Source organism: Eutrigla gurnardus (assembly GCF_963514095.1).
Source record: "Eutrigla gurnardus genome assembly, chromosome: 2".
NCBI lineage: Eukaryota > Metazoa > Chordata > Actinopteri > Perciformes > Triglidae > Eutrigla > Eutrigla gurnardus.
In genome coordinates, this window is record NC_139916.1 from 23,703,319 (window position 1) to 23,724,960 (window position 21,642).

General features: G+C 42.9%; 1 protein-coding gene across 2 annotated transcripts in view; it reads right to left on the bottom strand.

Annotated features, from left to right (window-relative positions):
- Positions 1 to 12,828: 12,828 nt before the first annotated feature.
- The window catches only part of klhdc8a (kelch domain containing 8A), a 44,811-nt gene continuing 35,997 nt past the window's right edge, over positions 12,829 to 21,642 (bottom strand). Inside the window, exons 7-9 of one of the 2 annotated variants that reach the window (XM_084038399.1) lie at positions 19,375 to 19,476; positions 18,819 to 18,967; positions 12,829 to 13,994 (exon numbers count right to left, since the gene is read on the bottom strand). In XM_084038399.1, the coding sequence (XP_083894525.1) occupies positions 13,941 to 13,994; positions 18,819 to 18,967; positions 19,375 to 19,476 (305 nt within the window). In that variant the 3' untranslated portion in view covers positions 12,829 to 13,940. The other variant, XM_084038400.1, reaches the window with a different exon arrangement.

The window sequence follows — 21,642 nt, forward strand, 5'->3', positions numbered from 1 at the left end:
GCGGGCCCTACTCTGGCCTCACGATACAGACCTCCCCCTCCCCTCCATATCCACCACCACCACACTCCTCGTCTCCATTGCGCACGTCCCCCTCCCCTCCACCCCATGTGTGTGGAAATTCGTGCCCGTGCGATGCCAGTCTCCTGCGCAAGCCTACTAATTTACTACCAGGGGGGCTGAGATAGAAAGTTTTAATTTAACAATGGGTCTAGATTCCTGAATGAATGGGCACGCACGCATATCACTACAGTCTAACTGAGCTGGGGTGGACTTTAGTCAATGATCCATCCACACAGAAAATAAATAAATGCAAGTCTTACATAAGTAAATCTTTTGAAATTATACCAAAGTGACCCAAAACCACACGAGAGAAACAGACATCTCGAGTTGTAGGCCTATTTGTTTCCTTTCAATTGGAATAATAATCACAATCAAATAATTTTTTATTTTTTATTTTAATAATGTGTCTCTATATCCAGCAGTAAGTTTATCATTAGACGCTTAGTGATTGACCAGTTGACAACCTCCTGAAAAGTGAAGCCAATGGTCAAGTAGCTTAGATTTGCATTCTCTCTACTGGCCATCAGGGGGCGACTCCTTTGGTTGCAAAAGTAATTCAGATTGAATAGAAGTCTGAGAATATGATCCTACTTCTCACTTGATTTATTATCTCAGTAAACATGAGTTTATGGTTTCAATCTCTAGTTTCAAGTCTTCTTCAATCCAGCATGATATTCTTTTAGTCAATTAGTCCATTTAGAGTCAGATAGACCATAAAGCAGGGTATGCTTTAGGGCGGGGCTACCTTGTGAATGACCGGTCGTTACCACGGTGTCACTACCGTCGTTACTCTGCAGTCCAAATATGGTCACTTCTTTTGGTTTAAAAAATTCCAAGATGGCGCCGGCCAAAATGCCAAACTCGAGGCTTCAAAATCGTAGTCCACAAACCAATGAGGGTGACTACGTCCACTTCTTATACACAGTCTATGTGATCCTCTTAATCATGTAGATCTTGCATCTCCTTTGGTAAAAGGATTTCTATGACATTATGGTCCTTGATTAGCTGTCATATTTGTATATTATATAGTGCACTGAAGCTTTTTTTCCATCAAAGGATTGCTTTGCAGCGTGTATGTGTGTTGTTTGATCTAACAGATAAAGTGAGGAGAGCAGCCACTCTAACAATGTCCCCTGAGGACCTGCAGCTTTGTTGTGCTGCTTGCCTGTTGCCATACAACTGCTCGCCTCATCTCAGCATCATCAGCCACAGCATCGCCCACAAGGCTGAGGCTACAATCCATCCCACCCATGCTGGCATAGTTCACCCACAGCGTCAACAGAATGATGAGGGGGATGAGTGTCAGTCACACTGCGGGCTCTGGGTGTGTTTGGCGCTTTCAGCCCAGACTCGTAAGTGAACAGGAAGTCACACTCCCTCACGTTGCAGTCAGGGTTTTAGAATTGTGCAAATAAACATTGCACAAGAGGAGTGAGAGTAAAATGTCTGGAGGAGGTTGGAGTGCACAGTTGTACTGAGGTGTGTCCTGCTGCTGTGCATGCATGTTGTCTCTTCGTGAACATTCTGTGTAATTGATGTCATGGTTTATTTGAACATTGGAAATATGCCTGGCGACATTCAGATTGATACCAGGCCCATGTCTTTATGGTGAATATGAAAGTACCACCTTAGCAGATTTGGGGGAAATGTTTTGAGGGAAATTATTGTAACAAATAATAAGAACTGATTGATTAGTATTCGACCACAGTTGACGAATACTCTTTTAAAAGTCAAAGTTGTGACTCTGAAAGTCAAATGAAAGTGGTAAAGATGTGACTGTGTCGGAACAGCTGATACTATCTCAGAAGGCAGCTGTCATTAAGGCATTTTCACATCTTTAACATCAGGTCACTGAAGGTGCTTCAGGGAACCAGTTCTAGGATGAAGACAGTTATTAGAGAGATGATTAGAAACTGGTTCTGTAACTGAAAGCCACATCTTTATCACTTTAATTTGACATACAAGGTATTACTTAATCATTTGTAGTTTTGTTTATACTTAAAGTCGAGCTGAAAGGGAAAGGGAAAAGGAAGGCAACATCATTTTCTTCCGGGAAAACAAAACATGGTGCATACTTAAATCAGCGAGTAGCAACCAATCATCGACACCAACATCATCCTTCATTCAATCAGCAACTTCATCTCTGCAGCCCTTGTGGGGTCTTTGGGGCAAAAAATGACCCCACTGTATATTTAACCTCAGAGAAAACCCCCTTCATAATATTTTTCAACTTGAAATTTGATGTATTTTCATAAAGTGACCCCAACACTAGAAAAGGGGCAAAATCAAATGTGTTTATATTTCCATAACAGCTGTGAACAAAAGGGTACATAGAGGGTCCTGGGCTCGTTTCTGACCCCACAGCACTAAAATCCCTTTAACGTCACAAAAAACACAGTCACACACACACACACACACACACACACACACATAGACATTCCAACATATTCCCTTCATGACCCCAAACAATTCAAGACTAAATAAAAGTAAAAGTAGGCCCCTGTAACCCCACACATTGAAAGAATGGAGTGGATCATGTCCATCAACCTGAGGAAGCAGCTCCAGCAGGAAAACGCACAAGAAGCCAATTGTGTCCCCGACAGAATGATTGCAAAACAAAAAGCACCTGCTGCATGTGTGAAAAATACTGTATACTGTGTCCCACATGCACTAAGTAGAGTTCAAACTGTGTGATCCTCATGTTTCTTTTTAGCCTATTATCTTATTTGAATTATATGACTTCGTCATACACCTTGGTGAAAATTACCTGTTAAAAACTGTTATTGAAGAAAAACTGTTATTGCTCTCCATCAGTAATGCGATAATAATAAGTAATAAGAGAAAATAATGTGTAAAAATATTCGGTAGATATAAAAATATTACATGTAAAGTGTACTAAAAACAAATGGTGTTAAATTATTAAATGTAATATCAAAAACCAGCTCTCAGGGTGGAAAAGAAAAAAAACGACACCTCTCCGTTTCGTGTTCGTTTTCGTGTGGACGACGAAAACGAATACGCTGATGTCATCGGCCCGCCCCTCGGCCCTCGAGCCTGACTTCTTCCCCCGCGACCGTCTCGTAACAACAACAACGGCGGCCTCCGTGCTCGTAGCAGATATTCTGCTCGTCTGTACGACGGCGTATCAGGGCTGCTGTATGAAAAAAAACGGAGCCGAGAGAGGGGGCGATATTCCAGGGAAAAAGCTACTTTATTATGATGCTAACAAACAACCGCTAGCTAACTTCCCATGAATGTAGGCATTTATTTGTCTAATTAATCCATCCCAACGTGTGACAACGCCTCGTCAAGGTCCTTGGGGTGACGGCTGTTGATGCTTATTGTTGGTTTTATTTATATGGGCCAAATTGTCATCTTATGGGTGTTTATTGATCGGGTGGTCGGGTGGAGATTAGCCGTAACTCTCACGTGTTGCCATAGCAATGGCAAACATCCGGTCAAGCTCCGTCTCTTCTTCTGCATTTTTGTAGCAGAAACAGCGCCGCATAAGGGCCAGGAATATGTACTACAGCGCGCTGAGTCGTTTTCAGTGGATTCGTCTGGACGCGGATTTTCTTGAAACGACGCCAAGGCAAAACGGAGAAAAAAAGTTTGTTTTGCTTCGTCTGGACGGCCCCTCATTCACACACCGACGGCAGAGTCAACAACGTAGGGGGACAGCCAGCTCGTCAGGAGCAATTAGGGTGAGGTGAGGTGTCTTGCTCAGGGACTATTTATTTATTTTCCGCATGTATATCAAAAAATTTCAGACACAAAATTACGCAGAAACCCTCATTTTAATAATAATTACACAATGATCATTCCATGTCATAGAAAAGCTGGTGCCTAATTTTGCTGGTGTGGCAGGATCATGCTGTGCATTAAAAGATGTGCAGTCAGTGGCTACAACTTATTTATGAAATCATCTCTTACATGCTTTGAAAGAACAAACACCTACAAACAACTACTTGACATGGTGTGACTGTGGCTCAGTTGGTAGAGCAGGTTGGCCAATGTTCGGAGGGTCACTGTGTCATGGTCGTTGTGTCCTTGGGCAAGACACTTCACCCAGCTTGCCTCGTGTGAATGTGTATGACTGCTGTATATTTGAGGTGGTGGTTGGAGGGGCTGTGGGCACAGAATGGCAGCCACGCTTCCGTCAGTCTGCCCCAGGGCGGCTGAGGCTACTATTGTAGTTTACCACCACCGGTATGACTGTGTGTGAATGAATGGAACCTGGAACCCTGTCAGAGCGCTTTCAGTGTCTTGAAAAGCGCCCTACAAATCCAATCCATTATTATTATTATTATTATTATTATTATTATTATTATTATTATTATTATTATTATTATTATCTGTGATGGGATGAATGAATTGTAGATAAAGGGCCAGTCTGTAGGATTTTATGGTATCTAGTGTTGAGGTTGCATATTGAAACCAACTGGAACTTCTCCCGTGTGCCAAGCTGTACGTGGCATGAAAACGTGAATGGCCCTTCCTATAGCCAGTGTTTGGTTTGTCCATTCTGGGCTCCCTTAGAAACATGGCGGTACAACGTAACTCTGTGAAGAGGACACGCACCAAATGTAGATGGATACAAAGCAGCTGGAACCGATAACAAAAACACAACTATTCTCATTTTCAGCTCATTAAATATAAAAGAATGAATATTATATTCAATATCTGCCAATAGATGCCCCTAAATGTCACACACTGGTCCTTCAAATGTAATGTAATGATTAAACGATATTTAAATGAAGTTACACCATAACAGAGTAAGCACTTCCTTTATGTTGTATGGCAGGTTAAACCGCATTCATCCAGTGAGAAGGTATGATGTAACACCTTTAATCCAAAAGTTACACTGTAAACTAGAGTCGGAGTCAGGGCACGATGCAGCGTGACTCTCCCAGGTGGCAAAAGGTCTGCTCAACGACTGCAGATATGATTAATCTTTCCTTTAGCTTAAGGCATCTATGTGATGTTTGCTTTGGAGTGGAAAAAGAAAGCTTGTGCCACCTTAATAACTTACTGAATGAGGACGAGGCCGTGGGCCTGTCCTGAGGCCGGGTGACATGTGGACATACAGTGTAGTATGGGGTCCTTCTGGTGGTTAATGATCCTCCAGCCTCCTTTTCCAAACCAGGAAGTGAGGTGAGAACGGAAGACAAAACAGCGCTGGGCCCCAGCAACGCCTCGCCAGAGTGGCTGTCCCTAGCAACGCTGAGGCGGTCTGCGCCAGTTTTTGGCCACTTCTGTCCCGGGGCTTCTTTGAGCCCAGAAGAATGTCAGGGGGAGATTTGGAAACCTTCCCTCAGCTCAGGATGAATGGCTGTCCACCGAACACACTCCCCCACTCTCTCTCCCTCTCTCCCATCCCATCCCCTCCAACCTCCCACTTCTACACGGCAACAGGCCTCCAGTTTGAGTGTTCACTTCTTCTCCTCGTTCTCCAGAGAGTCGTCATTACATCCCCCAGGGAGAGTTGCTTTATTACAATTTTTGTAGCTTTGATCATCATTCCCATCGGCAATATTAACATTGTGTTAAACCGTTAAATTACTGAGAGTCGTAAAAAGGGTAAGTCACCTTCGGGGCACGGACCACATTATTTTGAAAAAAAGAGGCTAATGATTTTTTTTATCCTGTTTGAATTGTGCCATGAATTACACAAATGCTGCGTATCAATTTTAAATATTAGTTTACACATCAAGAAAGTCGCATTTAGTCATATAACTTTTGAAATACAGGACTGTGAAAACACATAATTGGAAAGACTGTCTGGATAAACCACATCAGGTAAGAAGTCAGCGAGCTAGCAAGCCAAGATAATGGCTGGGTTGGTGTTGTGTCTGTTGACGTGCACAGCACAGATTTTTCTTCAAAATAAAGCATGTGACTTCAGCCGTGTACACACTACACCTTTCCGTTGACGGATCTCATTGACTTTGCATGGGCTTGAATCACATTATGCCAAAATGAATTGTGGGTCCGTTCCGTTGCATCGCTTGTGTCGCTCGATCGGTGAAGTTGAGAAAAATTCTACTTTTCGGGTGTCAACAGATCCGTCAACCAATCAGATCACGTTATGCATCTCAATCCATAAGCGGTCCATCAACGTACGAGTGTATGTGAATGTGACATTAGTCTCTATTGGAAACGGTTTGGAAATGCACAGGTACTTGGCAGGTGATTGGATGAACCATCTGCCAATCCAAATCTTACTGAAGCCAGTAAAAGCCGCTAGTGTCGTTCTTTGCTCTTCTTTCAATGAAGGAATCTCCAGTTGTGATATAACTGTTGCTGCTGCAGCATCTACGCTAACCTCTTCAGGCGCTGCCATGGTCGTTCACAACTACCCCGTAGCTGCCAGTAGCTCCTCACAGGATGCCGATTGGTCCGGGCACAAAAGCATTCCTTGAAGCCTGACAAGATGGATTTTCATGTGATGTGTCATTCAGAAATTCTGCTGCACCGAGTAAAGAAAGTGATATGTCGAAAAATAAAGTTTTTTGAAGTATCAAAGATAAGTTTGTCATCAAAGTTCGGGGGGGGAGGTCAGGGTAGATGGGTGGGTCTAACAAATAAAGGACCTTCACCCAGAAAACCTCTGGCCATGTCCCGCATGAAACTAAAAGTCAAAGTTGACTTTTTAACATTCGGTAACTTGAGTTATGTAACAAAATGTTTTTGTTAATTTTAAGCCAAACTATGATTGTATACTTTAACTAGCCACGTAGTAGCATGAAAGTACTCTCCTGTGAATATTTCACATCAAACCTGTTCATACAGACAGCAGTGCAAGGCGGTGACAGTTGTAACACTTTTTCAGTAAAACATACAGACGCCTGCACTACTGTTAGTGGACTAATTTATGAGCATATTTACTGTCAGGCAGAGCTGTTGTTATTATACCACAGTGGCTGTGGGTTTTTCACTGTTGCCTGGGTACATTTCAGTATGAAATGTTTTTTTTAGTATTGTTTTTGAGGGTTGGTGGCGGCCAGGTCCTCACAGGGTTGACACACAGCGAGAGGCAACCCCTCAGGCTAACCACTGCACCACATAACTTACAGTTAATCCGCTTTTTTAAAACCACATTTAAGGATCCCTTCAGTAAACAACTTTCCTGCATTCTTTATTTCTGCATTACGACTTGGGCTGCTTGAGTGCAGATGGAAACCTGTGACCTGTGACCCCCGGGATCTTGTAATGAATGAGCTGTAACCTGGCTGCACCGGCAAGTACAACATCCCGCCGATGTTCCAGGCAGAAAGATATTCATGTCAAACATGGATGGAGCAGTGTGATGATTAAAAACGTTACTTATTCAGACAGAAACTCTGAAATGAACCTGCGAGGCGTTAGAGAATAACAACCAGTCTTAGTGATTAACTGCCATGTCCTCATACGTATACTACGTGTGTGTGTGCGTGTGTGTATGTGTGTGCGTGTGTGTGTGTGTGTGTTTCACCTCCCACCGGCAGCACATGGTTCACCCATTAAAAAAAACAGACATCATCATGGAGGTGGAATATTGGAGATTGGAGACCTATAGTTTGTTGCAGGTGAGAGAGGACGGCCTCATCATAAAGGACCATACCACTGATTTTGTTTTTAGTTTTAATGTAAGCCCATGCTACTAATCCTATATGCTGCACTTTCACCAAACCCCTCTGTTTTTAGATCGTTTTTTGTACATTCATGTTTTTCATTGGATTGGACTTGCTTGACTTACCTGCTTATTGGTTTTGTATCATAGCACAGTGCAACAGGCCACCTAGTATTGTGAGTTAAAAGACGTGCAGTCAGTGGCTACAACTTATTTATGAAATCATCTCTTACATGCTTTGAAAGAACAAACACCTTCAAGAATCCAACATTGTTCAACCGTTTAAACCAAGTTGGACAGAAAGCGAAGGTTTTCCAGGATGTGTATGAACCCAGTATTGCTACTTCTACTTTCTTAAAGAATCTTGTTAGGTGTGCATGTGTGCTCTTCAGCTGTTCTCTGACGGCAGCATGTACATGTATTTGTGACAAAATTAGACAGTTAGGGGTCTTCTACTTAACATCTGTGATGGGATGAATGAATTGTAGATAAAGGGCCAGTCTGCAGGATTTTATGGCATCTGAGGTTGAGGTTGCATATGCAACCAACTGGAACTTCTCCCATGTGCCAAGATGTACGGTGGTGGACACGAAAACGCGAATGGCCCTTCCTATAGTCAGTGTTTGGTTTGTCCATCTTGACCAAATGTAAATAGATACAAAGCGGCTGAAACGAAAACACAACTATTCTAATTTTCAGGTCATTACACACAAAATAATGACTATTAAATGCCCCTAAATGTCGACCCCCTTAAATGTAATGTAATGATTACATCAGATTTTATACTTTTACTTTTGTTTGGTGAAATATAATTTTTGCTGATGATGAAAAATGAGATACCAGCCATCAGCATATTCTTTTATCAGACTACCTTCCACACACACACACATACACACACACACACACACACACACACACACACACACACACACACACACACACACACACACACACACACACTGTTGACTCCTGCAGCAGGCAAATATACTTGTTCCCACGACTGATGTAACCTGCTTGGAAACCCATCAGATCAAATATGACCCATTTGCCAACAACCGTTTGTGATCACAAAGATTGCATCAGGTTACAGTAACTGTAGAGGCTGAGGTGTCCAAGAACACACAAACAAGTCGTGTGACATGCTGTAACAAAAAGTCAATAACCTATTGAAGAGAACTCACAAGAGCATTCTGTCAATAACCTAATAACAATATTGACTGGTTGTTATTTGCCAGACTTAATATGATGAAATGAAAGTGATCGAGAGCTCCTTATAGCAACAAGTTGTACATCACGTTTACAACTCTATTACAATCCCGCCAAACAACTCTATGTGTTTAGTTGGGATGTGAGCCTTTAAACGAAGCCTCTGGTGCTGCAGTGGGTTGTGCGTTGCCAAAACGTTGCGGTTCTACGTAAAAACCAGTGGAACCTTAATGGAAGAGATGGCGGCATAGTAAACTGGTATTTGGGAGTGAGTATGTGTTGCACCATCAGACCTTCAGAGAGCAAACAGATGTTTTGGCGTCCCTACTTTATGATGATCAACAGTGCTATTTTTAAACATTTGAGCTGACTTGGATAAAAAAACGGTAATATCTGTCTGTTGTGATATGAAGTGTATGACTTAAAAGTGACATTTTCCACCGAAGCCGGGTCAAATATGCCTCTTTTCAGATACAATTTACCCTTCGGAGAAAAGTGAAAAAGTGAAAGTGAAAAGTGAAATTAATTTTCTTGCTGTATAAGTGAAATACATATATTGTTGAGTTTGTGTTTGGTATGGTCTCGTGTGTATTTCTTGTTGAGTGTTATGTATTTTAAAGGCCCATCTAGGGACGGCATTGCAAATTAGCTCAGGCTATAAATGCTGCGGTGTGTGACATACTTGTCCCTATAGAAATAAACGTGAAATAAAATGAGTTTCCTTTTACCTGCACGGTTAAGTGAGAGCTACTACTTCAGGCCAACAGCCTTCTCCTTCTGTGTCTCTCTGCTGTTTTACCAGGGCAACAAGCTTGACTGCACTAATGTGGAAAAACCACAGAGAGGAATACAGCAGCCATAAACAGCCTCACTTGAATGCAATCAACCCATTTTAGACTGGAAGATGTCTAAAATGGGTCTAAGATGTTTTAAATAGTGTGTGTGTGTGTGTGTGTGTGTGTGTGTGTGTGTGTGTGTGTGTGTGTGTGTGTGTGTGTGTGTGTGTGTGTGTGTGTGTGTGTGGACATGAGTCATTGTGGAGCAAATGTCTACCCTTAGTGGGCAGCAGTAAAAGCCCACAGAGGAAATCAGCGTATTGACTCTACAGGGACACGAGTCTCGTGGTCGACGGTCCTGTGTTTTTGTTTTTCAACCTGTTTTCGCAGCTGAATCACTTTGACATCCTTCAAACACATATTTTAGACCTCTTTTTTTGTTTTTACAAAAATTAGATAACATTTATTCCAGTTAGTGCAGTTAGTGGCAGCGTGGACTCCATGGTGGCTTATGGAGAACAGCAGTGGGCGGGGCTTTGAATTAAAACACATTGAAAGACGTTGAAAAAACATCACCATGTTTTGATAGTTTATGCGTGAGGACTTTGACTGTTTGAGGTTCAGTATGTTGCTGGTTCCAGTTGTTAGATTCCAAGGAAGGAAAATAAGTCTGGATTAGTGCAAATGAAAACTTTTGGGGGTAGGAAACGCCTATATTTTCATATGCGGCTAATATTTAGATATATTTGCAAATCAAAAATAAATACCGTTGAAGAACAGAGGCTCGCTGTGTGAAAAAGAAGGTTGGCCTTTGTGACAGTTATTCACAAGTTATTCAGAATGTCTTATTTACACAGATTAAACCTCCTTTGCTAAAACAAATACAGCAGAGAGAGTCACAGAGAGGCTTAGTCCTTCTTCCAGAAAGAATATGTATGGTAGCTAATGGTGACGCTGAAGCTATGATGCCCGTGTCTTTGGTACCAGGATGTAACGTTACAAGCACTAACGTTCTCGCTCCCTCTTTCTATTCTGGCTGATAAAAAGAGTCGCTGGATGAAACACATCAGATAACGTTAGTGATTAGTGATAGCATGTAGCTAAGTTAGCTAGCTGTCTGCCAAACCGAGCTAACGGCCGTGTTGGTGACGTGCATTGTGCTACAGTGATGTAGTGTGTGTGTGTGTGTGTTTGTGAAGGGGGCGGGACTTTGAACTGAGCTGCTTTAGTTGCTACTGCTGTGGTCAGTGATATTGTTGACGCAGTATATTAAAAGATGCTCTCAGCGCCTCAAACTCCTCAGGAAACTCAGTAGCTTCGGCATAAGTCAGCAGATTCCACACTGTGTACAAAGCTGTCATTGAGAGCGTTTTAACTTTTCATCTTCCTGCCTGGTACGGCCATTTTAAACTGTAGATCCAGGGATAAGCTTTCTAGAATTGTGTCAATGGCAAGCAAGATAGTTGGCAGACCCCAAAAGCCTTTGACACAACTTGGAATAGAAAGGACGAAGAAGAAAGCGAGGAGCATCCGGGCAGATTGCTCCCGTCCTCTCTTCAGTATTTAAAAAGTCCTTTATCCCAAGTGCCATCAACTTTCTTAACTCAACAAATGATAGGTAATCCACAATCATGGCAGGAACTGTTGCAGCTGCTGCTATTGTTGTATGAATTGTATGAATCGTCGTTCATGTAGCCTGTGTGCTTTTAACTAACTGTCTGACTGACTCTCTTTGTTTTGTGGTGCAGATTGTCATTATGTCCTGTGAGCCGAAGACACATTTCCACCCCGGTGGACATTAAAGATCTATTCGATTCGAGTCTGCTCAAAAGCTCTATGGAGCAACTTGCTGGAAACCAGTAAACTGACTGTTAAGAAGTGGATTTGTATGCAGAAAAAAAAAAAAAAGTATTGCATGACTCACATTGCAGTTTTTTTAGTCTCTGAAACCGTGAACACTTGCAGCCAATGCATTTACCAAGCGTGCCAAACTGAATGCACAGTCTCTGCTGAAGAAGTAGGTTTGGAATAACATCCGTGTGCTTGTGTGTTCACTACATGCATGACTACACTTAATTACAAACTGCTCTGCCCTGCATACACACACAAAAACAACTAACGCCACAAGTGTTTTTCATTTATGCTATCAGTGTGTAGGTGCTTCGTGTGCTTATTGTGTGTATGTCACAAAAACACAATTTTCTCAAAGAGACGCCTAACGTTTCACAGATAGTGCTTATAAGCTATCAGAAAATAAACTGTAATGCTCTAAATGAATTGTGAGTGGATCCCAGTAATGGCACATGACAACTGCTCAGAAAGCAACGTTAGCTTTAAAAAATTACTTGAGGATATCATCTGTGGAATTCTTGCTGTTTGCTGCACAAGAGTACAGATGCTCCCTCATTCAATGTATGCCAAGTCACAATCACTAGTAGGCCTACTTAGAGCACAAGACGTGTAGCAACCAATCATGCTAAACATGTCAGCTTTACACTATTTACAATTTATAAAACACACTTTTTGCAAATCTACAAAAGAGGCATCATTTAGTTTTAAAAGCCTGTGTGTTGTTGCTTAACAACGCGATGCCTCACACAATTGTCACTAACGCACCCACAATGCACCTGGGAAAACACCAGCCAACTAGATGACTTCAAAATCTATATTTACAGCATGTTTTGAATGAAAACACCCGAGCATGCTGGGTACTAGTGTTTCATACATAGCACAGTTGGCATGTTTCTGGTGTTTGTCTGTGCAGTTGTGATGCAATATTGTTTATATAGTTTGAATGAAGTGTTTTTGAAAGAGATGCAAAGTATTTGAGTATGTTTTTGGCTTTTATGGGTCTCATTTCAAAACATAGGTCACTGGTTTCAGAAACGTGTATTTTAGCACTTTAAAAAGCTGTAAAGAGTAAATTATCTAATCTGTCAGCAATCATCATTATAGCCATTTCTTATTAAATGTAAACATTTTTTAAATGTATCTTAATTTATCTTAAGAAAATTTCACTTCAAATAAAAACATTCTGGAGAACCTGAACAGTGCGACGAGTCAGTGAAGGCCTCATCGGCTCTTGTGTGGATTCATGTGTGTGACCACTGCCATCTAGTGGGAAATAAGAGTGATACAACGTACAGATCCCGTTTATTCCACAGAATCGTATCCTCAATATTACATGACACAACTGCATGTGGACAGATCAGAGATTGATTATGCTGTAAGATGAAATACAATTCTCAACACCATGTAATATTTCACAGCTTTGTCACCTGTTACACAACAGCCCGAGCCAAAGAAACAGAGTTTGGCTCCGACTATAATGACAGCAAACATATTACCAGTCAGTTTATTATCTCTACTGGAACATCACGACCTGAGTGAGGTGTTAACTGATGATTCGTACAGGACAGCACACGTTGCACGTTGAGGAACTAAAGAGAACTTGTATTGCTGCAGGAATTAAATGTGTACAATCGGTAAAGTGATCCATTTCTTTGCTTCTGATTATTATTCAAACAAACAGACAACACATTGTCAATTGATACAGTTTCTTTCATATATGAAATGTCTTGAATCATATCTATCATACCCACAAATGTGCACCGTCGCAGCATCAAAGAGATAGTACAGCGTTCTCAGTGTAATTACTACAATGCATTACACTGGAAATTAGTGAGGGTAAAATCAGCTCCCACTCAGTGTTAATTGCTTTAGTGCAAACCCTGTTACAGTATGGTTTAACCAAACATTACACACTTTATAATGAGTTTTTACTTTGCTAGATGATATCAGACAATATATAAATACTGCAGTCATGTCATCAAACTAAATTAAAAGAGGAAACCACACATCTACAAATGCTAACCTGTTAGCACAACAGAACATGAAATGCATATGCCATACAATAGTTATTGTGTCTACATTACGAGACATATAAGCTACAAAACTGTTTCTTCTCCAGGTATGCACTGCAACGTACAACGCAGAAGTGTCACATACTAAAAGTATCAAGAATAAGAAGAATAAAGAAATCATCCAAATATAAAAAAAGAGCCAGCTCCTCCGTTGTGCATGTGTGCTTACATGTGGGGCTCAGTGTCACTACAGCTCCAGCAGGGGGCAGTGTCGTGAGGGACTTTCACTCACACTCCATCTCTCTCAGTTTTGTCTATGCTTCCCATACTATTGCACTAGAGTCCGATTCCACAGGGTCGTACAGAGAAAGAGGAAGTGGAATCGCTGGTCCGCTGCATTCATCTGGTGTCGGTTGCCATCGGCTACAGATACTCTTCTTCTTTCACATACAGGATCTCGTGGGCTGAGCTGGGAACCTGAGAAGCAGAAACAAAGTGGAGATTGGTGGTCAGAGGTTGGGACTTTAAATCAGTTTATTTTTATTTTTTTTACTCTTCTGCATACTTTTAGCTACAGATGTCATTCAAGTATCAACCATTAACCACACCGCTTCTCCTGTCCCAGCTGACGTTCACCCTGATAAGGTCGCCAATCTGTCACGGGGATGACGCACAGACAGACAACCATTCACACCCACGGGCAATTTAGAGTCGTGAATGAACCACTCCCGCTTGTCTTTATGATTGTGGGAGGAAGCTGGAGAGTGACCTCCACACAGCTTTTTCATAACCCTGGTACTTTTTAAAAGATGATGCTTTTTAAAAGAAAAAGTACAGACTCAACGGAGATAATCTTTTACATCTAGATGCCATTAACTAACTTGTGCTCAGCTGTAATATGTATGTTAAAGTTTTTGACTAATCACAGGTCACATTTCGTGCTGTTTTAAGACCTTTTCTGAGGTCATATCTGAAGTCCCTTCCTCCCTACAGGTCATTCTATGTAGAGCTCTATCAGCTCATCTGCAAAAAAAAATCACATTCGGTCACTGCTCCGGCCATTTTGTCTGTGCCATTAATAATGTCACTGCACAATTAAAATGTTCCAGATCAACGGTGGCTGGTGGACCCATCCATAGAAAATAATGACAAATAAAAACATATTATAAGCTATTTTGTTGCCTTTTATCGAAATGCTGAGTGAATGTAAGTGGCATCATTGGGGCTTTTATGTCTAGGGCTTTTATTATGAAAGGTAAGAGTGAAAGGAGTGGCCCCTGTTCCTGTTGTCAATGTGGAGGCATTACATGTATTTGATCAAATTAATAGCTAAATACAAAGTACTGTGTGGCCGTTTGTGTTGTGATGCTCTGCTCACATTAAATATATTATTTTCATGGATTTGTCTCAATAGTGCTGCTCTTTCTCATCCGTCTGTCAGTTATCCTCCAGCACGATGCATGATGGTATATGTTGCTCCATTAGTAACCGTCGGTTGCACACTTACTTTTCAAGATGAATTGTGGGATGCATTGAGTCCACTATTCATTAATACAGCACTACATGGGTCAACTAACTAGAGTCTACAATTTAATGAGTAGTGAGTGATTTCACACACAGGCTGAGTTTGTGATGGTCTGATCTTCGGGTGTATCACATGACCTGTGATGTCACCCACGTTCTGCCTTTCTTCTTTTAACCTCGCATCGCATGAATCATCCATTTTTTAAGGAACTAGTTTCTCAGCAGCAGCGGAATTTTACTTTGCTCCGTCGGACTCAAAACTCTAAGACGCTCAGCCCGAAAGGCCCGATAGGCAATCGAACTGGGCCAAACTGTCGGTACTTATACCCCCAAGGCTGTCTGAAAAGCCCTGGGAGCTCACTCAAACACCGGGCAGCCCACGGCCACGCGAAGCCACAATTACGCACCGCAAACCTGGTCCGTCCGGAGAACCGTAAACCCTCGGACATGTTGCGGGGATTCCCTCCGGTAAATAGACACATGAACACCACCGAATATTCGGGCCTCGTGCCCTCAGAGCTGGGTGAAAAGCCCTTGGTCCTCACTCAAACACCGGGCAGCCCACGGCCACGCGAATCCACACATGCGGACTCTCCGTCGGACTTAAAACTCTAAGATGCGCCGCACGCAATCCAGCCGGTAAACACGCGGCTCAACACCGGCGAACTCTCGGCACTTGTGCCCCCAAGGCGGTCTGAAAAGCCCTTGGAGCTCACTCAAACACCGGGCAGCTCACGGCCGCGCAAAGCCACAATTACGCACCACGAAGCCGGGCCTCTGCTCCGTCCATAGACCCGTAAACCCTCGGACGCGTTGCGGGGAATCCCTCCGGTAAATAGACACAAAAACACCGCCGAACTCTCGGCCCTTATGCTCCCAGACCTGGGTGAAAAGCGCTTGGACCTCACTCAATCACCGGGCAGCCCACGGCCACGCGAAGCCACAATTTCGCACTGCGAACCCAGACCTCTGCTCCGTCCGTAGACCCGTAAACCCTCGGACGCGTTGCGGGGATTCCCTCCGGTAAATAGACACATGAACACCGACGAATAGTCGGGCCTCGTGCCCTCAGAGCTGGGTGAAAAGCTCTTGGACCGCAGACCAACGGCGTGTGGGCGGCGTTGAATCCACACATGCGGACTCTCCGTCGGACTCAAAACTCTTAAGGCGTGCCGCCCAAAATACTGCCCGTAAATAGGCAATCGAACCGGGACGAATTGTCGGGACTCATGCCCTCAGACCTGGGTGAAAAGCGCTTGGACCTCACGCAAACACCGGGCAGCCCACGGCCACGCGAACCCAGACCTCTGCTCCGTCCCTAGACCCGTAAACCCTCGGACTCGTTGCGGGGGATTCCCTCCTGGCACCACCAGTCTCCGTTTGTTTGGTCCCGGTTCTCAGCTCCAGCGGGGGCTATCTCGGTCTCCACAGACGCTCGTTCACGTTCTGCCCTTTGAGCATCCCTCTCACGCAATTCCTCCTCTGTATATTCAGGCTCGTACAGGTACGGTTATAGAACCGGTAACTTATAAGTGCTAGGTGATATCACTCCGCCGCTGCCATAGCCTACTAGGAAGTATGACACGCTGCTGCTGCTGCTGCTGAGACATAAATCCTTAAAAATGCAAGGTTGGTTTTATTTCAAACATTCGATAGTCGTTAGAATGGATTTGCCTCGGGTGCACTGTGGAGTCGGTATGAGTGTTTTTAATGCCATGCTAGCTAAGATCGATTGACTTGCGTTAGCCATAGCACAGCGAACTCTGCAACTAGAAGAACTGAATGAAATTTCTTGAAAACGTCTCCTTACGTCTCGAACACACCGGCTCACTTGGAAAATAGGTCTTATGTCCAAAATTCTGAACTATCCCTTTAAGCCCCGTAGTTTCCACAACCTTCACTTCTCATACACAATTAAAACATCAGCATGTATTCAGACGATGTGCCCATTTAAGCAACAGCACTTACAGTTTGTGAAGTTTCTGCCTGAAAGAGAGCCCTTCTAGCCTCTCATCCACTGTAATGTTATTTCACCTCTCAAAGTCTGGAGCAAAAACACTAATGTGGAGACTTTTAAAACTGCAATGTTTAACTTTATCCAAGCAGATGACATGACTACAACTTCACCAAAGTTGTGTGGTGCTTAAAGTAAAGCGTGTTCATCAATACAAATTGCATTTTTCAGGTCGTGACTCCTCTGTGTTATCACTTGTTATGGCTGACAATGACTCAGCACTTTCAGACACATAAACACACAGGTGAGTCTGATTAGATTACATCACAACTCAATCAGTATCTGCCTGTTTGTGAGTGGTGCAGCGTGTTTAAGCGGCTTTTAGGACTCCTCTCGCTGCTTTCTTAATTGTGAACAGATTGTTGTTGTTTCAAATTACCTCTCACTCACTCACACTCACACACACTCACACACACACACACACACACACACACACATGGGGGAAGGGGGAGGAGATAGAAGGGCAACAGTGGATGCCACATAGAAGTGGTGTACTTACTTGGGAACCTCACGATTCATTTTATATGCAGCTCAGTAGTTCCAGTAATAAATAAGAAGTTAATTATTTAAAATAAATTGTAAAATTGTAGAAGGGCTTTGAACATTATGACAGAAGTATATGATGGCCAGCCTCATGCCTCATAAGTTGTTGCAGTAATTTTTTTTGCATGATGTCATTTATTACACAGATTTGGTGCATTTTTAAAAAGAAAACAAAAAACATTAAGACACCAAGACCTTGAACATAATCGAAACAGGCTGTGATTTGGTATTTAAAAATGTGGAGATTTTTGCAATCATTTTTTCAACAGTGCACTTATGCTGTGTAAACTGCTCAGACACCTCTTTATCACCAATACAGTGAGGAAAGCCGTTAATCCTCTGAATCCACTCTGCTTCTAGTTTATGGTTGTAAAGGTACATGAGGCTGTGGTTATCTTAGAGGTCACAACAGGTCAAGTCAGTGAATTCAATTTTCCCAAAAATTATGTTAATACAATGAAATGTCTACTTTAGGGATTAACAAGATCACACATGAGTACATTTGGGCTCACTGGATCCACAAGAGTCTCCCCTTTACAGATATCCCCCTCTCCTCTTCACAGACACGCCCACGTTATGCTAAGGTCTCATGTGGGCCCATAGAACCCATTCAAATTTACATATCATGCCTACCCACGAGTTCCCCTTTACATACATGCCCCAAACTGAATGGCATTTGCATAAAGGGGGCATATCTGTAAAGGGGAGACTCGTGGGTACCCATAGAAGCCATTTTCATTCCCATATCTTGATGTGAGAGGTAAAGGGAACCCTTTGAAAATCGCCTTTCCAGTTTTCCGAAGCCAAAATTGAGCCTTACATTATTCAGCCCCTATTCTCGACTAGCTTTCAAACTGAGCCTTCCACAGCCTCTTAATGTCAGCAGGGATCGCCCACAATCCTGTGGGTGTCAGATGAAGACTCTGTTTCTCTCTTTTAAAGCAGAACTACACCCTCAGGTTCTGCATTTGTGCAGGTAGTCAGACAGACAGGGGCCTTTTCCAAACACAATTCCATGGAGGAATACTTCAAATGGAATCACACTGAGGAGGGCACTCCGCATTGCAACAGAGGATATAAATAAATGAGTAAACTGTGGGACACACTTGTCACCGAGCAGGAAACGTCTGTCGCCGTCGATAATAGATGGCTTCGCTTGCTCAGCCAATGTGTTTATGTTTGTGTAAATGTGAAAGGTTTACAGCTAAATTTAGCACAACCTGGTTGACTCCTCCCACCACCAGGAGGCGGTCTCTGATGACGATGGAGGAGGTGGAGCATCGGGGGAAGTTCATTGGAGCCAATCTCTCCCACTTCTTCTTCTGAGGATGGAAGGCCTCCACTGTGTCCAGCGCCGACGGCTCATGACCTGGACAATAGACACACACCCAAAGGTATCAGACTTATGAACGTATGGATATCCTCCCATGTTCCACGTCGGCACACCGACTGCCATGCGCCGTTTTCCTCAGGTTGGAGGTCATATTTTACAGGAAATCAAAAATGAATGCATCAGGATTTCATCGTTTCTCTCCTTAGGATTTATTTCTAACAAAGGATGCAGAAAGTTTGTCAAGAATGGTGGTCTTGTTTGGTTTTCTTCTCTGTTGTAGAGGTTGAATTTGCTGTCAAATACATTCAGTCATCACAAGGTTACTTCAACCTATACGACTGTTCTGACATGAATTCTGTACTGTGGATGCAGCGACGTGCAGTCAATAACTGCAGCGTGGAAGTGGCAAACAGAAGGTTTGGCTCCCAATGAATCTCTCTTACCAAGTCCACCTGCTGCAACCATGCGGCCACGCAGGAAAGCAGCAGCGAAGTCAGCCCTCTTTGTTTTCATCGCCACTGTCTCCTCCGACTTCAACCAGGCGCCTGCAGGAGACGACACGATAGCTGAAATGAGCAGATGTTTGCGCACTCGTGTGTGCACAAGCTTATGAGGTAGCTGAGGGTTAGGTCAGTAGCGCCGTAGTCCTCTTTTGGCCCGACAAGATGATGCTGAGCTTTGTTTTCAGAGTGTGACCTGCACAAATGGGTCACCCACAAGCCAGCTGCAGCCAGGACGTGTACAGTACACACACACACACACACCACCACCACCATACACCTGGCAAGGACACACAAAGGTGATAACTAATACAAACAGACAGAAAGGGGACAGGAAGGTTGGAGTTAGTGTGAGAATATTACACCATTTTCATGTCTGAACTTTAATGAAAAATGTGAATATGTCTGTCAGAATGAGTGGGTCGTAGGTCCGAGACGGCTTTCTGACCTCTGCAGTCTGACAAAGTTTGCACATCAGCATCTGCAGCATCTGACAAGCTTCAGGGACACCAGGTATGCTGCTTATATTCAGACTGGCAGAGTAATAGTTTGTGTGTTGTTGCATGGAATTAACAACAGGATATTATGAATTCTTGTAACATCTGTATGTGGATTGTATTTGGAGGCAACAAGTTAGGTTTCGGCAACAAAACGAGTTAGGTTAGGTCTATAAAAGATCATGGTTTGGATTAAATAATTAAACATTGAAGTCAAGGTTGGCTTTTGGTTTCAAACAGGACATGAACACTGGTCTTCTGGGTTAAAGTCCTGTGTGTTTGGACCCGTCCATTCATCAATCCCAACCTTCACCGTACAGTGACTTTATACCACATCACCTGACTCCCTCCTTGACTCCCGCCATAATTGCAGCCATGTAGAGCACCATGATTTGAAACGGAGGGCTAGCAGACTGTGACTTTATTGACTTTGCAGTGAGAGCGGGCTGGATATCATCTTTTTTCCCTATGCTTCTTAAAGTATTGTTAATGTATTTTATAGGAGTAAATATGACATGTTGTAGAATATTTCTATACAGGGGAATGTTAATGCAATTTAGGACTTCTGCTCGCTCTGCTTTGCATTTTGGACTTTTCCTGGGAAGGCATACATGTTTTTATTTCTTATTGCAATATATGTGACGCTAAGTTACTTTAAACAGGTGTAAAGAGAATATGTTGATATTTTTTAGTTTTAGAGCTCCAGTTTTATTCGTTTCCATGCAGAAATCTGTTAATTAGAAGAGCAGTCTCTGGAGGCATGTGTGTGGCAGGACAGCTGCTGGAGTGTCACTTAATGGCCCATTAACACCAAGCATCTGCACAACCATTTTTTGTTCCCTCATGGCTGCCTTGTACAGCTCCGTGTCGCCGGTTACGTGATCGGTCAGCATGCCGTGACGTTGGGTCGAGTTGTCCAATAGTTGATTCTGTTTCAACCTTTAGCTTCAGGCCACTGTGTTTCTTTCACTATGAGGACCAGTATTTTTGCCTGATTTGGTGTAAATGCATCCTGCTGGTGGAGGTTATGCTGTTACCATGTTTGGTGCATTGCAATAAAGGGGTGACAGTCCTGGGAAGTGTGTGATACAGTTTGACTCACTGTGCTCATGTGATCTTCTCAAGAGATCATTTAGATAGCTGAGATTGATCCTCCCATCATTAAAGACAGTGGGCTGCCACAAATCACCTGGAGAGCAACTTGGGTGTCATTGCCTTGCTCAAGGACACTTTAACATCATTTATTGTCAGTGTGCAACACAGGGATGCACAACCAAATGCAGCTATAGTCCATTTTCACACAAATAAATAAATAAATGAAAAACAAAACAACCTTGACGATGGAGCAGGTCTCTGTAAAGATGGGGGCCCTGTCACTGACCTTCACCGACCCCCGGTGCTGGGTTAGCCTGAAGACTTATTTCATCCTTTGACCGGACATCAGATAGCCAGGAGCATGCTGAGTAGTGAAGTAGCCTTAGGTCTTAGCTAGCTTAGCTCCCTCTCAGCTCTCCTTCCTCTCTTGGGGGAGTAAACCCCCTTATTCACTTTTTATGTTGAGCGAATTATTATAATATACTATTCAATGCTCCAGTAATAAATGAAAGGGGAATTTATTTGTATAGCACCATTCATACACAAGGCAATTCAACGTGATTTACAGAGGCAGAGAAATCCATTAATAGCAAAGACAGAATTGAATAAAAACAGTAAA